Source organism: Cololabis saira, chromosome 21 (genome assembly GCF_033807715.1).
Source record: "Cololabis saira isolate AMF1-May2022 chromosome 21, fColSai1.1, whole genome shotgun sequence".
In the NCBI taxonomy this organism is placed as follows: Eukaryota; Metazoa; Chordata; class Actinopteri; order Beloniformes; family Belonidae; genus Cololabis; species Cololabis saira.
This window is the reverse complement of record NC_084607.1, coordinates 19,456,393-19,476,478: the sequence shown is the minus strand read 5'-3', so window position 1 is coordinate 19,476,478 and position 20,086 is coordinate 19,456,393. Positions and strand designations below refer to the sequence as shown.

Below are 20,086 nucleotides of genomic sequence, written 5' to 3'. Positions count from 1 at the left end.
TTCGAAATAGCCGCTTTAAAATGTACCCAACATGTGTGGGTCATAAATTATTCCTGGCAGACGGCATGATGCAATTGAGGTAATTTCATTAGAAAAGGTAAGAATTCAGCTAATAATGGAGCTCACAATATCTAAAATTAGATTATAAGCATAAACAACACTGAATAATTATACACATTATTGTAAATATTACCTCTAAAATATTGCAGAAAAGTTTTATAAAAGAAATAAGGCAGTACCTTAATGTCAGCATGCATTTATGTAATATACCGTGCATTTATGTATAATAATGATAATTGAGCAATAACTTTTTTTGAGAATTTTTTCAGTCTTCTTTTCTAAAACAAATGTTTGAGTTACTAAGTCAAAATTTTATGTGATTTTGAATAACGGGTACCTTGGTTTCTTTTTTTCTTCTGTTATCGGTGCAAACAAAAAAGAGCCAACTGCATAGCTGAAATATATATCTCTGAAGTCAGGGTACAACCTATGGAGGATTTTTTGTGCCAAAATTAAATAAATAAATACATAATTAATTAATTAAAATGGGAATGAAATATATCATTAATTAATTAAATGTGTCATTAATTAATAAATGCAGTTTTACATTTCATGATTCTCACGCAACACAAAATCATTAATCAAATGTGTCATTAATTAATTAAATGCTGAAACAATAAATATATATTTTTACTTAAAATGAATTGTATTTTAATTAATTAATGACATATTTCATTCTAATTTTAATTAATTAATGACACATTTAATTAATTAATGATATATTTCATTCACAATTTAATTAATTAATGATGTATTTATTTATTTAATTTTGGCACAAAAAAATCCTCCATACATAACAACCATGGATGTATTATATTAACCAACTCAGACTGCATGATTACAAAGTCTGGTTTGAGCTTGTCAATGTGAATAAAGTTTTGATATTTTGAATCCACGCTATCGTAAAGCAGTCTTTTGTTTTGTCGTTCAGCTGCCGGTTACCATAACGACGGTCAAGATGGCAGCGAACGCAACTGCGGATGAGCACGCTGCTTCTGAGGTTTTGAGAGGACTCGCCAGACATTTAAATTGTCTAAACGAGGACAACAAGGCGACGAGGAAGAGGGCACTTGAGATGATAAAGAAAGAAACGGTCGATAAAGAACTTTCCAGCAGCGTCTTACAGGAAGTATTTTCTGCCCTTCTCAAGCCTCTCCTCAAATGCCTGTCAGATCGAATGGAAAGATGCAGAGAGACCACGATTGCGATTATAACAGAGTTTATTCGATGTGTCCCCACGCCGGAGGAGTCGCTGCCTTATCTAATGCCGTGTCTAGCTCAGCGTTTTGGGGAGAAAGAGATCCTGGAGTCAGCGGAGGAACTTCGGCTGTCGGCCGTAGAGATGCTGACTCTGACAGTGGAGCTGTGCGGGAAGCGTTTAGCTCCCTATCTCAACGAGATGGTCAACATACTACAGAGAACTATCGTCGACCCTTTTCCGGATGTTAAAAGAGAAAGTTGCAAATGCACCGTGAACTTTGCGAAGTCCGTGCCAGGTCGGTAGACTTTCCTGAGCACCAGTTGCCATGCCAACAGGTCTCTTCATTTAAAACCTTGTGTAAGAGTGCAAAAGGCTAATGACCCCAAACTCATCTTGCACCGAAAAATTATTATTGAAATAAACAAACACATAGTACACTGAAAAAAATAAATCTAAGCGCATGTAAATATAACATATTTAAATCTGTGATATTAACAATTAAAAAATAAGTGTGTTGCTTTACATGAATACATCTAGTTTTGAACATTGCATTTGTTCAAAAAACAAGACATTGTGCATTTTTTCCTTAACGAGCAGTATTTATGTAACCCCAGACAATCTTTTCATTTACACACAAACAACAAGCAATGATCTTGTTGTTACCTTTCCTTTAACTATTTTAATATATTGGGCAGATTGACCAACATTTAGATGAAACATGCTTTATTTGTTTAGTGGAACACCACAGTAAAAAATATCTTGCTTGATCTACATCTACTTTTCACATGAGATTTTTATGTAGATCAAGAAAGTCTTTGTATAAACTACTTAATTTTTAGTATGTACAAAATTAATTTGCAAGTAAAGTCAACTTAAATTTTGGTAAATAAAGTCAACGTAATTTTGATAAATAAAGTAAACTTAACACAATTAAGTTGACTGTACTTGTATTATTACATTACATTACATTTACATACAAAACATTAAGTAGTTTATACAAAGACTAGTCTTTCTTGATCTACATAATAATCTCATGCAAAAAGTTTACTTATTTTTTTTAAGTAGATCAAGCACAATATTTGTATCAGTGTATTACAACTATGTTATAACTAATAGAAATGCTTAACCATAAAATGATTGGTTATTTGCATTCAAAAGAGGTACATTAATTAAAACCACATAAACTGGAATTTAAAGTAAAAGCTCCCAATTTTGATTAAAATGTATTTTTATTTCTGTCTCAGAACACTTTCACATGCAAGCCGAGAGCCTTGTCAAACCTCTGATGCTGACAATAGCTCATCAGCACTCCAGGGTGCGAGTGTCGGTCATCGAAGCCACCGGAGCAGTCATTCAGCATGGCAGTGGAAAAAATGTGGATGATGTACTCTCACACCTGGCACAAAGACTTTTTGATGACTCGCCACAGGTTTAGTTTGCATAATTAATATTGTTCTGGAGTTTCTTGTGTTTTTTTATGTTCTTTATTTCTTATTTTATAGAGATCTTTGCTTCTTGTAAAAAAAAAAACAAAAAAAAAAAACCCAGCGCTTTATTTCTGTCACATTAATATTTTAGCTCTGGACTTTATTACAAATGATCAAATTGTTTTATTAATTAATTTTTTATCATTTACCTGTTTGGGATAGGTGAGAAAAGCCATAACTACAGTTGTTGGTGACTGGCTGTTGCACATGAGAGACCGATACTCATATTTCCACAAACTTATTCCACTCCTGCTGAGTAACGTCACTGATGAGATCCCAGAAATAAGGTTAATATGGACAATTTCTTAATAACCTTTTACTCTATGACAGCTATTGTTCCATAAAAAAGATTATTTAAATAATATTTATGTCATAGTGGAGTTTAATGTTAAAATGAAACAACATAAATCTCTTTGATCTATATTTGGGATACAGTGTATTCATAATATATGTTTTGCTCCCCGACAGACTTCTAGCAACTGATTTATGGAAGCAGGTAGGAAAGCAGTGGGAGATGGAGAATGAAGATGACATCAAGGACAAGATGGACTTTCTTCTCACCCCACCTCAGCACTACCCTCCAGGAGGTCAGTCACTGCAAAAGATGTTTCCTCCCACTTTTTTATGTTTTCACTAAAAGTTACAGAAACACAACAAAAATACACAAATTTAAGTTCTTATTAGTCTAGAGTATTGGTGCATATTTTGCAGTATGAGCTGAAAGATGCATCTACACTATATATGCGAGCTCCTTCAGATAAGTAATAAAAGTATCCATCATGTGATTAGAAATGCTTCAGTGTGTGTTTGTAACGGGCAATTCTAAGCTACAATATATATAAGCTGAGATCCGCGAGGCAACAGCTGACAATAAGGGAATGGCTGCATTTATTCAGTGGTTTTCTTTTGTTAGTTTTTTTTATCTTGTTGACCACTTTTACACTATAAGTAAATGCCTCCCATTTATCGAGACATGTATACAGCACCTTTTTTTTCAGCATTTTTCTCGCACTGTTTAGCCCTTTCCAGGCTTCAAAGCCTCTTAGAATATGCTACCCATTCACCCATTCATTCACTTTAGTTTTTTCAATCATACCTAAAGGTATGTACCAGCCACACAGCTATGTTGTGTAATGTAGTGCTATAGGACTTTTCAAAATGTAGAGGCCAGGGTTTGAACCATCCACCCTCTAATTAGCAGATTAGCCCCACCTTCTGAGCCACAGCAGCCCAGCCAAGGATTGTGTCCAAAAATAATGTTGTATGTCTCAAATCTACTGTTCTGGTGTTATAATGGAAACGCTTCTCTTAATTCAGCTCTTCTGCAACTGATGCTCTTTCTCACTCCAAGAATAATGCTTAGCAAAATGCTTTCTTCATTTGTTTACAACCATTTTCTACCTGAGCATTATGCAGTAGTAGAGGCACTTAAATCCATTTTATCGACTAAAACTACAAACGTACTGCACAGTGAGAATGTGATGTCCCAGTCCAAACATGCCCCAATCCTTAATCCTGACGGTGATATCCATGAAACTACAACCAACCAGAAGTAACCTTTTTGTTCTGGAGCGTTCAGGTGTGTTTACCCAATGTCCAGGAGGAAAGACATTTGCAGTGCATCAGCCTGCAAGGGTTTTAAGGTCACATCCATAATTTGAAAAACATAATTATTTAGTAAGAAAGACTATTCCCGAGCAGAAAACATTTAAGACAGCTGCCAATATGATCTGGAATGAACATCTCAGCAAGTTCACCCTGCTCAAGATCAGATCATGATGAGAAAACATTTGGTTTAGTTTTCATTAGCTAAATGATACCACTGTAACATTTTATTCGTTGTTGTTTTTGTATTTAACAGATTTTAAGACCCGGTAAAGACCAGAGGATTTTGTTTCTTATTAAGCTCTGATATTAGAATAGAACAAGGGTATACGTTCATTTCTAAAAAAATAAAATTAAAACTGCATACTATGTTTGGGAAAATAATGAAATGCTAATTATTTATTTGGGTTGCTTTTTTCTGCACTATAAAAAAAATCTAGTTTCTAAATGAGTACTTTTAAAGTACCAGATTGATGTACGACATTGGCATTCACAAAGCTTATCTGGCTGTCAGAATCAAGCCCAAATAATCACATTTTACATAAAATATTATCTTTTTATTACACTTGTCACTGGCTATAATACACTATAGATTATTGATCTCCATGACAGCTTCATTGTCCGTACAGATATTAATTTGAAAAGATAAGCCTCTGTCTAAAGGGTAGGAACGATTATAAATATGAACACCACAATTTAAGGGCCAGGTTGAGTGGAGTTTGGTTCCTGATGGCTCTGCTTCTGATTAAAACTCCTTTTAAAAGTTCCACGGCTATGCATGTCACCTCATGGACAAAAACAGGGTCTGTCTGCAGACGGGAGAGAAGTGGAAAGGGAAGAGAAGGAAAGGGTCTCTTTTTGTCTCTCTTTCTCTCTCTCGCTTGCGGCATCATAAATCTACCAGTCCTCCCAGTGTGAGGAGGTCACTACAAGACAGTGAAAGTCGACCAGAGATTGTCTTGTTTGGGCCTGTCGTGGTTTGCTTGTTGATTTATCCCTTCTGTCCTTGTTCCCTTCCTCATCATTGTGTTTCTAGGAGAAGCAGAATACACTGGTAGCAGAGACAGAGAAAGGATGATTGACAGAAAGATTGATGAAAAATTCAAATGTAGTATTTAAGCTATTTAGTTTTAGTAGATCTTACAAGTCCCTTGCTGCTTAAAGTCAATCATAAAAGGTTATGTGCAGAAAATGTGATAAACTGGAGCCCATGCAGTTGGCATTAGATTATGTGAGTTGTAGAGGTATTTATTGTTCTAGTAATTTTCTCTTTCAAGCTTTCAGGAACTTTATTACAATAAAGGTTCGTGTCAGTCAGGAATGGGTGATATTTTACCGTTCACGATATACCGTCAAAAAAATTCCCCACGATAAGAATGTATCATCTCGCGGTAAAAACAATAAATTCCCGTGGATGACGTTTTTGTGTAAAACTGATTAATGGTTCTGCGTTAAATCCACGCGGAAGGAAGGAAGGAAGGAAGGAAGGAAGGAAGGAAGGAAGGAAGGAAGGAAGGAAGGAAGGAAGGAAGGAAGGAAGGAAGGAAGGAAGGAAGGAAGGAAGGAAGGAAGGAAGGAAGGAAGGAAGGAAGGAAGGAAGGAAGGAAGGAAGGAAGGAAGGAAGGAAGGAAGGAAGGAAGGAAGGAAGGAAGGAAGGAAGGAAGGAAGGAAGGAAGGAAGGAAGGAAGGAAGGAAGGAAGGAAGGAAGGAAGGAAGGAAGGAAGGAAGGAAGGAAGGAAGGAAGGAAGGAAGGAAGGAAGGAAGGAAGGAAGGAAGGAAGGAAGGAAGGAAGGAAGGAAGGAAGGAAGGAAGGAAGGAAGGAAGGAAGGAAGGAAGGAAGGAAGGAAGGAGCCTAAAAGAAAGAGAGAAAGAAAGAAAGGAGCCTAAAAGAAAGAGAGAAAGAAAGAAAGGAGCCTAAAAGAAAGAGAGAAAGAAAGAAAGAGAGAAAGAAAGAAAGGAGCCTAAGAGAAAGAGAGAAAGAAAGAAAGGAGCCTAAAAGAAAGAAAGAAAGAGAGAAAGGGGCCTAAAAGAAAGAAAGAAAGAAAGAAAGAAAGAAAGAAAGAAAGGAGCCCAAAAGAAAGAAAGGAGCCTAAAAGAAAGAAAGAAAGAAGGATAAATTCCCATTGATGACGTTTTTGTATTGGTATTTTTTTTATCGTTATTGGGATAAATGCCAGAAATTATCGTGATACATTTTTTAGTCCATACCGCCCATCCCTAGTGTCAGTATATAATCTGCACAGATTTTGCAGTTTGAGCTGCCATGACTTAAAAAAATATGTGTTTGTGCTCCAGTTGAGCGTCCAGGGCTGGGCTGCAGAGAGTTAGTAGAGAGAAACCTGGGGAGGCTGATACCAGCTATCACCCACGATGTAACGGACTGGCTGGTGCAGACGCGGGTCAGGACCTCCCAGCTTCTCCCTGTACTGCTGCTACATGCCGAAGACCACAGCACGCAGCACCTGCAGCCTCTGCTCGCCACCCTCTACCGGGGCTGTACCGACACAGAGAAGGACGTAGTCAATAATGTAAGTCCCTCCCATAAAACCGTCTGTCATGTGAGCCAGATGTTCTTCACTGCATAGTTTTATTTTTATGAATCCTATATGCCACTTAAGCTTTTCTGCACTTCTACTCAGGCACCATAGAATAAATCTGTTATGTGAGATTGAAGTTAGATTGAGGGATTTCAGGACACATCTGTTTTGTCCATTTTTTTTTTTTTCACGTCAGCATAAGTCTATCATCTGTCCTCAATTTAGTCTGGACCATCCTGGCTCAAGGACATGGGATACACCTGTTTACAGAGGAGGATTGATCTGTGATGTGTGGCAAATTTATAGAAGGTTTCCTGTCCTCATTTTCCTTTACACTCATCCATGTTACTTTTTTTTTCTCTCTTTCTTCCTGTCTGCACCCACCACAGTGTCTGGCAGCTGCTAAACTGATAGGGACGTTTGTACCACCACCTGTCTTCCTCAAGCTCCAGCTGGAACATGTGTCGAGTCCGTACTCTTCCTCTCAGCCCTGGGTGCCCTTAATGGTTCTGGCCGCGGCGCTGGGAGGCTGCTCCAAACCGCTACTAAAACCACATCTTTGGCAAATTGCCAATACTCTCGTCCAGCCAAGTGTCTTCCAGGAATATCAGCAGGTTAGCAGAAAAAGCTTGGTTTTGTATATGATTGGCTTGTTTTGAAACTGTGTTCCTGAGAAATACTGTTCTTCCAGTAAGTTTATTCAACTCATTCACACCGATGACAAACACATCCTCCTACTGCTGACAACGGTTTCACTTTAAGTGTTTTAAGGTGATCTTGGCTGTGTCACAAACATAGAAAGTCATTTATACTCTCTGTGCATCTTGGATGGCATTAATAACACAGCAGTCATCCAGTAAATTGTCTTCCCTAATTTTTCCTTTATAGAAATATATGTTTCATGGTGAGACGCCTCATATCTTAAAAGGGCTTTAGCTGAAGCCTCTTCAATAGTACCACTGTACATGGGGAGTTCAGTGGGTTCACAGTTGAGTAATTCTCCAAAATGCCAACTCTGCTTAAATGGCAGTCCACATGGTGTTTTTCTAATCTAATATTTCAAGCCTTTGGTCAAACCATTTTTGCTTGTACACAACTTCAAAATGTGCTCCTATGCCCTTGCACCAACCCCCCAACCCCCAACCCCCAACCCCCAACCCACCCCTTTTTTTCTTTTCTTTTTTTTAATATAGCAGACAGAATTATTAAAATACCTTTTACAGTTTCTCTGTAAATAAGTCAGCCAGTGGAAAAATCCCACCAGGTCCAGAGCAGACTCTTCCTTGCATTACCCTCACTGCTGCACCAAACCTGTTTCCCGTGTTGTTGTCTGTCAGAGAGCTATTTTCTGAACGATTCGAAACACTGACTCACCTATACACATGACCCCATCCCACCCACTGTCAGAGTAGCTGGCAAGAATTTCCTCCCTGAGATAATAATAACAAAAATCCACTGATTTCAGGTGACCTCTGCATGGCTGCTCTGACCCCCTGCAGAATAGACCAGGCAACATTTGAGCTTTGTTTTGTTTTTTTCATTTTTCACACCCGTGTGTAGGTTCTTAGCACCAGACTATGAGTCATGCCATTAAACAAATCCACAAAATTCAAAGCCAGCCTGGTCAAGGCCGGTGATAATTGAGAAGGGGAAACTGACCTTCTTCTGTCCTCCCTCGTCGTTGGCCGGTAGGGTCAAACAGACGGACAATTAACAGGACGGCACAGACAAATGCTGTCACGCAGATGCAGGCAGACCTCTGTTTCCTCTTCGTCTGTTTCTTCATCTGTTTTCCTCTGCCATTCCTGCTTCGCTGTTTTCGAGGGTGAAGTACAGAGCATTGTCACGAGGCGCTCACTCAGACAAAACACCTGCAACATTCTTTAACAACAGACTTAGTTCATAACAGGGAGTAGGACACTATCATCATCAGTCTATAAATAATAGCACAGGAGACCCGTGCGATGCCATTTGGCAAAATGTTTGACCCAGATTAGTCACATTTCAAATAGTAATTTGTAGTTGTTTTATGTATATTTGTTTTCTTGTAAGACAATGATAACACAGTTGCAGAAGACTGAGTATCTTTGTTTTGTTGTATTAAACTTATGACTGTCAAATATACCTCCTTGGAAGTGCTGGGACAGCTTCAGTCCTGAGTCCATCAGTTGTTTCAGGTCTCTCAGCATCATACAGGCTGACCAGACCAGGCTCAAGGGCTTTTGTCCCTACAGTACTGGGTGACGGTTCAATCCTCTGCAGCCACAGCCACCTGGAGAACCTTTCATTTAGCTTGTAGATCCCACATAGTGACCATTCCTCAAACCTGCTTCTGTTCTCTCACCTCTTTGATGCAGTCCTCCCAGGTAAATGTGAGCTCTATCAGCAGCATCTGCTTTGCAGCGACTGATTCCACCACTACGTCTGGCCTCAAGGTAGTTATTGTAACATGATTTAGGAACTTGAGCCGTCTCCCCAGATCGACTTGAGGCTTCCAGTCTGACGCCAAGATAAACAGCCCAGCTGTGGGTTATTTGGCTGGAGACTGCAACCCCGCCCTGATAAAAGTGATGGTCCTCTGACGGCAGACAGGCTTGTTGTTAGCCATAGCCATGGAGACGGTTTCAGCACCTGGATTCTTTGCAGTTCTGCTTGCCAGATCTCGGTCCAAGAGATCGTCCTGTCTGTTAAATCCTCCCACCCTGTCCATGCTCCCTGCTGCTGTATACCTACCATCCTGCTGTAACTTCCATCTTCAACACTTGTCTCCACTTCTTCCAGTGCAAACTGGTGCACTCCTGTAGACCTTGTCATTGCAGGGTTGTGCAATGGATCCTAATCCCACCTTTACATTGGCTGCAACTACAGCCCTGTGCCTAAGCCGGGGCTCAGCCATCCATGTCTTCTTGAGCACTCCACTTCCTGCCCAACTTCGCTTTGACATTTTTCAAATATAATTAGAAAAGAAATGTTTTGATCTAACTGGATAGGATTCTGTTCAAATCAAACTTCAAACACAAAGGTAAAGAGAAAGAAGAGGTGATATTTGGCTTGGACTAAATGAATGCACTGCAAAGAAATGAAATATAAATAATCTTTAAAGTGAACAGGGGCAGGGGGATCCTGCGAGGCACAGTGGGAAGCTGATGAAATACTAGATGATATATGATGTTTCTCCATGATGTAACCCATCAAAATCTTTCAACCCTGTTTTCTTTCCTGTATTTCATTTAAAGGAAAAGGACAGCTTGCAAAAATAAATGACTGATGCTCAGCAAGAATTAAAAATATTGGTAGTAAATTATAGATGAGGTCAAGATCCTCCTCAGGGGGAAAAAAGGAGCTAGTGGTTTAAAGGTGTCTCGTGAGTAATTTATGTTGGGTGTTTTCTCAGGAATCACACAAGGTTTCTTTTCGACAGGGTAATCCACAGGGGATTAACAAGTAACCATCATTACAGGCTGTCCATTCTGTGTTGAAGGTTGACATGGTGATGGAGAGATCATGAAAACTGAAACTGGAGTAAATTTAGAAAAGATTGTGAATTAATAAGTGCGTTCAAAAGCAGGTCTGCTAACGGTGAATTTGCTCTGTTGGGAGTAAAAATGGCCTCAGTAGCCCGGGGGCACACATCAGACCTAATGAATGACAGAAGGCAAGACGCGCAAACTCTACCTGACTGCAAAGGCCTCGATGTCACACACACACACACACACATGTGCGTGCACGAGATATCCCAGTGTTTGTTTTCTGGTTACCATAGCAACCTCAGTGGCTATATGAGGTGAGCTCCCCACTGGTTTGGAATCCATCGCCTGGTAAGGCTCTTTAAAGAGGAGTTGGGTGGGTGTAATTCATGTATCCAGTGGTGGACAGATGCACGTGCACAGTGTGTAATGAGGCCCCTAGAGCGTGCCTGTTCCAATAAAACCAGGTGTATCTCGCCTGGCTCCAGGTGTCCACCTAGTCATTAAACCGCACCGCTTTCCCCCCCTCCTTACTGTAGTCTAGTTCTAAAGGTATTTCTCTGTTCATATGTAATGTACTTTTTTGTGTGTGTGTCTGACATTGCGATTTTATTTAAACCTTTACTTTTATGTGCAATTGTTTAAGTGAACATCTCAGTCACAGGCAGATTGGGAATGCTTATGACATCTTCATTTGTCATTGTAGTCCCAGCATGCATTGATTAAACACATTTTATAAGCCAACTTTGATTTTTTTGAATACTCTAAAAATCTCAATACCTATTTTTTCTTCTATTTTATAACCAAAGTGTGCATTACAAAAGGAACTCAACATTTGGGAAGAGGTCACCCCCCCTACAGCCATACTTATGTGACAGCCCTGCTAAGTGAGAAGCCACAAGTTTGGAATGAGGATGTAATGATTTATGGATATGTGACTTGCATAGCCCTCATGGCCCAAATACTCTATCAGACCAAAGATAACACCTGGAGGGCACTCTACCTCTCAGCCCGTTGCACAGAAATGCACACACTCTCTCTCTTTCTTAAACACAGTTGCACACTTTGCCTCTTCAACTCTCTTCTCAACCCCCTCCTCCTATGAACGCCTAATGACAGGCCGCATGAAAACAGGAAAAGAGGTCTTGATACCCATGATGGCATGGAAATTAGCCTGAGCTGCAAGCCTTTGTCTAAACATGACCTCATCACAACACTGGCTGACAAGAGACAGCAATCAGACACTCTGAAGCTTGGAGATGGAAAGAAAGTTCTTGGTCACAGTTACTGTATCTTGCTGATCACTTCTAAAGTCTATGAATATAGACACAAGTGGCCTCATTGTTGTTTCAGTGATTAGGGAGTGGTATTTCAGAGCTAAAGTTCCAACAAAACTATGCAACTTGCATGTATGATCGCTCTTACTTGCATCTGTATGGTCAAACATTCGTTTTTTTTTTTTTTTTATAATTTCCTCCCATCCTCTTTGTCAGGTTTTGTACTTGGAGCAGTTGTTGGCGTGCGTGGATGTCCTGCTGCATCAGTGTGAGTCAGACTGTGGTGCAATCAGTCTGCAGCTGCTGCAGGTGCTGGTCACCATCCAGAGCCTCTCCGCTGAGCCCGAGCTCAGCGCAAAGGTGAGAAAATTCAAGGGTGGAAAGATAAAATTACAGATTCATCCTTTCTGCAGCTCTGCCGTCACATTAGTCCAGATAGACAAAACCCACAAGTTACTTTACCTGTTTTATGCATCGATTCCACTCCTTCCTTCTTACTTTTTTTTTCCACTTTTGTTTTTTTTACTAGAAAGGTAAGTGGGTTTTATGAAGAAAGAGCTATGCGAGGAATGTAAAAATGTGTACTGCTTCAAAGTGGGCATATAATTACTCACTTAGCCACAGGAGCTAAAATTGCACCTTCGGAGTGTAACTTTGGTGAAAGTAGGCGGGTGAAAGATGGAGAAAGAAGTAAGATAGAAATAGACAAAAACAGATGAGGAAGGTTGCATGGTCTCACTATCCAGGTTTTTGTCCCCAGTAAATCTCAATCTGCTTTCATAAAGCCTCCTCAGGTTACGTTACCTAATCACACCCACATAATGACCTTTTTGTTATGTGGTCAGCCTCCAAATCCAAGGAGCAAACAGGCACAGAGACGAGCGAAGCCACTGGCATCTATGGTCGCCATGTCATCTAACCTCTTGTCGCCGTTGTAGGTTAATGACAGGGAGAGGAGCGGGAAGGAACTGGCACATAGGCTGCGCAGAAACCACACCGGCCACCAGCGTGACAGCGTGTTTATGTCTGTCTGCATCAGTGTGTATGTTCACACAGGGAGCAATACGAGGGGGGAAATGGGAAGGAATGGATTAAGAAAGAGCGGGAGGGTGAGAACAGCCTTGGGCATCGCTGGACCCAGAGGAAAAGTAGAACTTGTTTTCCCAGAAAAGGGGCCTGTCTTTCCCATCAGTGGACAGCCCAATGATGTCGGGCTTTCTTCAGAGAGGGCCACGCTGTGATTCAGAAAGCGTCTCCATCCCTGTCCATCCCTAAGGGACTCTGAAGGGAACTATGATTTACCCTAAAGCTCTGTTTCCCTGCCCTCAAAAGCCAACTAATTATTTACTATTCTGTCTCTCATCTGTGACCTTTCCCTCTTTGCTCAGCTTTATTGATGTGTTTGTCTGCCTTTTTGTTTCTGTATGTGATTCTGACAGTTCCTGTGTCTTTGCGACTTCCTGTGTAGATTCTACATGAGAAACTTTGTCATGCTTGCAGTGTTGTATTTTCCACGGTTTCATATGTTTTGTGCTTCACATGTAAGAATTAACGGCAGAATCTTTAAATCAGAATATAACAAAAACTGTGGCAGAAAATCACATTTTACATCTTGTGTTTCTACTTAATTGTTTCAGTAAAACCTTCCATATTTTAGATATTTTGACATGATTTTGTTCCGCCTGTCCCTCTGATCTTCAGGCTTTGGAGAGTGTACACTTTTTGACTAAGGTACAGGGCTTGGATTCGGTGATGGCGCTCTACAGACAACATATGAGACAGCTGCTGGACTGGCTGTCCGCCTCTGTTAACTCCTGGTCTAGTTACTCCCCACAGAGACTGCAACTCCATATTATAGCTACGCAATCAGGTGAGACTTACACCCACTGAAATGTGCACACTATTGAAAAAAAAAAAATACAGTTCATGATCAGGCACCACATTTCTCAGTTATCTAAAAATCCTTATTGACTGATCGAGTATGTAGTAAAGAAGATGTAGCGCTTCATTAAACTGCTCTTTCTGTAGCTTGTTTGAGCACAACATGTTGCTTAAAACTTTTTTCATCAAGTTAATTATCTTGTCACAAGTGGTTCATCACAAAGGCAATGCATCAAAATCAGGAGCTTTCAGATCGCTGGCGAAGATCATTTAGTGGTGTTCGTAGTTTGCTAAAGTTGTCTTGCATGAGTTTGGGAGAATAATTTTATTTTACTACTTTTACTTACTGAAAAGCAGCAAAGCACTTCCATTTTCCAAAATAGCTTAAAGACTTTGTAAAATGGTAATTCAAACAAATTGTTATGTTGAAATGAAAACAGTATTATTAGGGTCCGAGCACTTACAGTGTGAAGGCCCTATTGTATCTATAGGAGTTCTCGTTTTTTATTTTTCTCGTTTTTCTTTCGATGAAATGAGGGCCTTTTTGCCTCCCTAAACGTGCCCCAAAAGTCACCAAATTTTGCATGCAAGCCAGGCCTGGCGAAAAATTTGATATTTAATGGTTTGCATTAATGGGCGTGGTCTAATGGCTCAACAGCGCCCCCTAGAAAACTTTGTGCCTCCAGCCCCACAATACGGTTTGACGTACATGCACAAAAATCGGTACACACCTGTATCATGTCGCAACTTAAAGAAAAGTCTCTTGGCGCAATGGCCGAAACCGAACAGGGAGTCGGCCATTTTGAATTAATCGTGTAATTTTGGCACAATTTATGCCATTTCTTTGGCCGTTAATGCGGCCCGAACTGTAACATGCACCCAGGTGAGTTATACATCAAAATGTGCGTCTCCATCCTGCGACAACGCGCATTACTTTTCTCAGTCAAAAGCGTTACCGTGGCGACGCTAGACGCCAAAAAGCCCGCCCCCCCTTCATCTGATTGGTCCATATTTGATAGTTCCTACTTTCTGCCATAACTTTTGAATGGTTTGACATAGAGAGTAGTGGGTGGTGTCATCGGACTCGGTTTTGAGTACCTGAACATAATTTGTGGAAATTAGCCTCGCCCCTTCTTCTGATTAGTCGATATTTGATAGATCCTACTTTCTGCCATAACTTTTGAATGGTTTGACATAACATAGAGTCATGGGTGGTGTCATCGGACTTAGTTTTGAGTCGTTGACTTTTATTGGTGAAAATTGCACGCGCGAGTGCCCGTTCATCACTGCTTGCAGCTTTAAATATTATTATTATTCTCTTACTGAAATAAGCAAGACATTAGGTTTAAAAAGTTGTTTTTTGGATGGTATAATATATTGCTAAAAAATCTGTATTATTCATTCTGCTTGAACATTTTATACCACAGAGAGACAATCCAGCTCCATTTTTAATGATGATCTTCCCAGTACATCTTTTTTGAAACTCAATAAGTATATTATCACTCTATGAGAAGATATGGAGTTTTTGAGGAACACAGAAACACACACCATACTGACTTACTTGCCTGCTTATTTTATTCCCAAATACTCAACACTTCCCTCCTCTGCAGGTCAGCCACATAAAGTTAATAATAAGTCATCTATTGATTTGGCCTAAGTTGTTAAAATACAACAGCACAGATTGGTGACAGTCAGCCAGCTGTACAAATAACACTGTAATTCCTCCATTGGTTATTGGTTATAATATAACCAATAACCAATGGAGGAATTACAATATTATTTGTACAGCTGTCGTTCGTTGTTGCCTCATTCCTCAGTAATTTAAGTTACTAGGGTCTAACATTTATACCTTTTAATTCCTTGGGCTGTTTTTCACCATTATTTCAAAGTAGAAATGATTTGAATGCTGTTGTTTTTTTTTCCAAACATCAGAAGTATTGGTAGATCAGTGATAACTAATTTATTTCTTCAGTTAATTGGGATAATTTCAATAGTTTCAACTTCCCCCTTCTAATAGGAGGGAGTGCTGCATGATTTGCAGTTAGGTAGAGATATAGATGGAGAGGCTAAATTATTTTACACTGAACGGGTTGGGTTGGTTTTCCTCAAAATCTGAACATTTAACCAAATTAGATATTTTCAAACCTAGGTGGTGTCAAAAGTGTTAAAGATTTGTTTTTGGGAGTTTTTCCCTCCATAGTTTTTGAGTTTGTAGTGACTGAAACAAGTGCTCTCTAGCACATCTGCCATGTCTGTCACTGATACTGACATGTGAAGATGGCAGTTTCAGATTTTGTTTCTTTACATCATTTACATTTCTTTGCATTCTTTTCATCTCTCTCGCTCTTTCTCTCTCTATTTTTTCTTTCTTCCTTTTCCTCTCTCTCTAATTGACGAGACTTCTCTAATCCACACACACACTCCCCCACAACTAACTGACCAGTGCATCAGTCCATTATAAGGCCGGTCAGTGATCCACATACAGGTCACAACATCAAACAGCGTGTGTGTGTGTGTGTGTGTGTGTGTGTGTGTGTGTGTGTGTGTGTGTGTGTGTGTGTGTGTGTGTGTGTGTGTGTGTGTGTGTGTGTGTGTGTGTGTGTGTGTGTGTGTGTGTGTGTGTGTGTGTGTGTGTGTGTGTGTGTGTGTGTGTGTGTGTGTGTGTGTGTGTGTGTGTGTGTGTGTGTGTGTGGTTTATTTACATATATTAAATGTCTTTCTAATCCTCCTTTTAGGTTTCATACTTGCGCATGTGATCTTTAGTCTCTTAACAAATGCCAGGGGGCTTTTCTACGAGCAGAAAAACAGTCTGTTTGCAGATGACTCAGGGAAATCAGCCCTCATCAGAACAATTGACGGTAGTTAATGAGACAGCTGAGAAAAGTTTATTTTACTTGCTCATCAGCTTTTTGTTTGACACAGGAAGAATTATTGTTCCCTCACGTCTTCCTCAAAGTATTTTGTTCTTCAGCCGATTGCAGAATGTCTGCTAGGATGTAGCCTGGCACGATTACCCCGTCGCTCTGGACCCACAATAGGTGCTTGGTCAAAATATAAGCTGACAGACTCATCAGTCTGTTCCAAGAAGCCGTAATGAGAAGGGTTTTGTTGATTATTCGTTAAGGTCTTATTTTCCCACCCTCCTTTATGGCCAGTTACTCCTACAAATGACTCCTCAAATGCCTCATTGAATGACGCAGCGTTTGATTCACTCATTCCTGTGCATGACAAAAGTCCCATATTCTGTCTCTTTTCCTCCCATATCATTTTATGATGCTGGCTCACATCCTCAGGATTTCCTCTGTCTCCTTTCATGTTGGTCACAATTCAGTCCAAAGAGGGCAATGGACACTTATCACTGATTATACACACGCAGGTCTCTATATATAGCTGTGTAAACATGCAGGCAGACGGGTGTCGGATAAATGTGTGGGCAAGAATGGAACAAGGAATAGTTTCACTTGACGTTTCTCACTTTCCTGGAAAAGGTATTTGTGTAGAAAGGCTCAGTCACACTATGTCTTATTTCCCCTGCACTCTGTGTCACCATCTTACCTTTCCCCTGAGGTTCCTGTAATAATGTCTTGAAAGTCCTTTGATCGGTTAGAAAATGACAATCAAACCTGGTAAACAAAAAAATATTAACTACAAAAACATTTTTGCTGTTACATCTTAAAGTTTTCAAGACTAGTTAAGTATTTTCTAACTTAATAACTGTGATCGATAGATGGGCTGCTCCGCTTTAAACTTTATTAATGTTTTATTGCCTATAGAACAAATAGTAAACCTCACATATGTATTCGGATAATGTTTCTTGGCACCTCTCACAATATCATTTAATGGCATCCCTCCATTTTTTTGAGTTGTCGCCTTGATCACAGCTGTTTCAGAGACAGGAGACATGATCTCATGTTACTGGCTAAGAGTTGATTTATTAGCCACCACATGCACTAACTCAACTTCAACTGGCCCTTTTTCATGCTGCTGCACTTGTTTAAAGCAAGCTTGAAATTGTTACTGGAGACACTTTGTTTTGCACTTGCGAAAGACAAAAAAAGATGCAAAATGCTAAAAAGAAACAAAAAAATTGCAATATCTGTTTCCATGTTTGTTCTGCAGGTCCAGTTATCGGGGAATTTTTAAACAAGCTGATGCCTCTTCTTCATACTTGCCTCCAGCCAGACCGGGACACAGAAATGAGGATGAGCATTTTCACAATGCTGGCCAAGTTGCTTCTGGATTCAAAGAGCACGCTGGACTCCCAGGGGTGAGAGAGACACATTACACACGCCAGCTATAAAATGTGGAGGTGATGATAATGAGGTGAAACATTTTCCACCCGTCTTTCATCGTATGATGTCACAATGAATTCAGCTTCAACTCAGTAGTGCGAGTTTGTTTTGGAAATGCACGTTTTTTTTTTGTTTTTTTTTCAAATCATTCTGTCATATCTTGTTAGTTATCTTCTGGGATCTTGATTTAGGCGGAGTTAGCTACTGTTGATGAACACGGCCCTGTTTGAGTTAAACTGATCTCTTAGGGAGTATCAGGTCGACTAATGCTGATTAATCACTTCCTAGCGTGCGTTTAGAGGATGACAGCCTTCTCGACAGAAAGTTGAATGGTTATTGACTGATTAAGGAGCTGGGGTTGCAAGAATGTCTGACACCCAGAAAGGAGCCCCACAAACCAACACCCCTCCTCACACCACCACCACCCCCAAGCCGTCAGCTGTGCAGCCGTTGGCTCGGGCTCTGAGCTCCAGCCGAAAAGAATGCTTTAAACCTGAGGTCCCTGCGATCACAGCAGCTGCTCCTGTCGATCACTAAAATAAGTTCCATCTGTGGGGTTACCATGGAGACAACTATACAGTGTTGTAACTAACCCTAAAGCTGCTGCCAATAAGGCCTATTTGGGTTTGAAGGTGTTTCCACTGTTCAATTATTTGAGGAACAATACAGTAATCTTTGCGTGAGATCTCAGTGAACACATCTATGGGTTTACTTGGCAATAGTATAAAGAAGATGAGACGATATACTATCCCAGTCAATAAAATCGCATAAAGAACACAGGAAGAGGTCTGAAGCCAGAATATTCTGCAACCCTTTGCCAAAAATATGGAAGCTGGAAATCAGCTTTCATCAGATTTTTTTTTTTCCTTTCGTAAATGTTCATATTACACAAAAGAAACCTCTGTCTCTCGGTGGCTTCCAACGTGGCCACCTGCGCCGCTAAATGCCTCTCTCATTCCTGAGATATATCTCTGGTAATCACAAAACCGCGAGGAGACAGAAGCCATGTTACACCTTCAAAAGATTTCAAGAAATGACTTAACTTACACTATGTGGAGCTGTGTGGTCTGCCGTAACATTTCCACCCATACTCAAACCTCCATTCATGATTTATGGCTTGATCTTTGTTCAGCAGATTGCAGGCCACACATGCATCATATGTCACCGAGAGGACAATGATAATCAAAGAGAGAGCTTCTTTTCTTTGTTGTGCGTCCAAAATGATATAATGACACCTCCGCTATAGAACACGCTGAAAGGGAAAGGTACGTGTAAGGTACTTTCATGCGCACACATCCACCTCTTTTACTTCATGTGGATTTATTGTGCAGTGATTAGAAAGCAAGGTATGAAATCTAAGTAGAAGAAATGAAAGTTTATACCTTTTTTCTTTAGATGTCACAGACCAAAATTATGTGCCACTGTGCCTTTCAAACATGTATGTTTTAAGATTTTCCACAAGAAAGCAATGCCGCTGCAAGAACTCTTATTTTAAAATGTGCAATTCTGAAACATGAAACAAGACTAAATGAAGTAGATGCAACTGTGCATTTATCCATAATAACCCCCTAATCTGTAACATATTTTAGAACATTTCTTGAAACCCCAGTTTGTTTGCAGTTTTCTTTAATCAGCTTTAAAAGAAGAATGGAGTGACCAAATATTGGAAACTATTCACATTCATCATAGTATGAAACAATATGACGACAAAGTGGTTTAGATTTGGTGAAGACTCTAATAATAGGTTTCTGAGTTTGTGTCACAGCTATTAAAGTGTGAATGACAAAAGATAATGTGAACCTTTTTATGGATAAATAGCTTCCTTCCTTGCTGGATCACACGACATATAAAGCCAAACTTTGCAAGAGAGCATTATATGAAAAAGTTGAAACTACAGTTTTGGCTCAGGTAAGACCAAGTTTGCTAAACTCAAATGGGGAGAAGAAGGGGGAGGGGGTAGAGCGTCTGGAGAGAAACAAGCCTGGACGACCACAATGAACTCTTGATCCTAGGGAGTGCAGAAGGTGTTGAGGAGATGACCTTTACTTGTGACATGATTACTTGTGAATATATCAAAATAGTGTCTGACAGGAGGACTTCCAGCATCCAGAAGCCTGGCTGAAGTGGATTATTCCAATAATTTCATCGCACAGTGCCAAATTCACACAAGAGTTTCCAAAGAAGGAAAACTGAAGAAGAAAAAATGACTTGGACAAGTGTTTGCATGATTTAAATGAAGTAGAACAACTTTGGAGTATTTTCCTGTGGGCAGTAGAGCT

At 39.9% G+C, this 20,086-nt stretch overlaps 1 protein-coding gene across 1 annotated transcript in view; it reads left to right on the top strand.

Moving 5' to 3' along the window:
* Positions 1 to 1,013: 1,013 nt before the first annotated feature.
* Positions 1,014 to 20,086, top strand: part of LOC133421803 (dynein axonemal assembly factor 5-like) — a 29,495-nt gene continuing 10,422 nt past the window's right edge. The window contains exons 1-9 of the mRNA XM_061711572.1: positions 1,014 to 1,556; positions 2,506 to 2,690; positions 2,911 to 3,035; positions 3,217 to 3,335; positions 6,649 to 6,881; positions 7,280 to 7,504; positions 11,851 to 11,994; positions 13,336 to 13,504; positions 17,635 to 17,782. Coding sequence (XP_061567556.1) covers positions 1,019 to 1,556; positions 2,506 to 2,690; positions 2,911 to 3,035; positions 3,217 to 3,335; positions 6,649 to 6,881; positions 7,280 to 7,504; positions 11,851 to 11,994; positions 13,336 to 13,504; positions 17,635 to 17,782 — 1,886 coding nt within the window. The 5' untranslated portion in view covers positions 1,014 to 1,018. The remainder of the gene's footprint in view (positions 1,557 to 2,505; positions 2,691 to 2,910; positions 3,036 to 3,216; positions 3,336 to 6,648; positions 6,882 to 7,279; positions 7,505 to 11,850; positions 11,995 to 13,335; positions 13,505 to 17,634; positions 17,783 to 20,086) is intronic.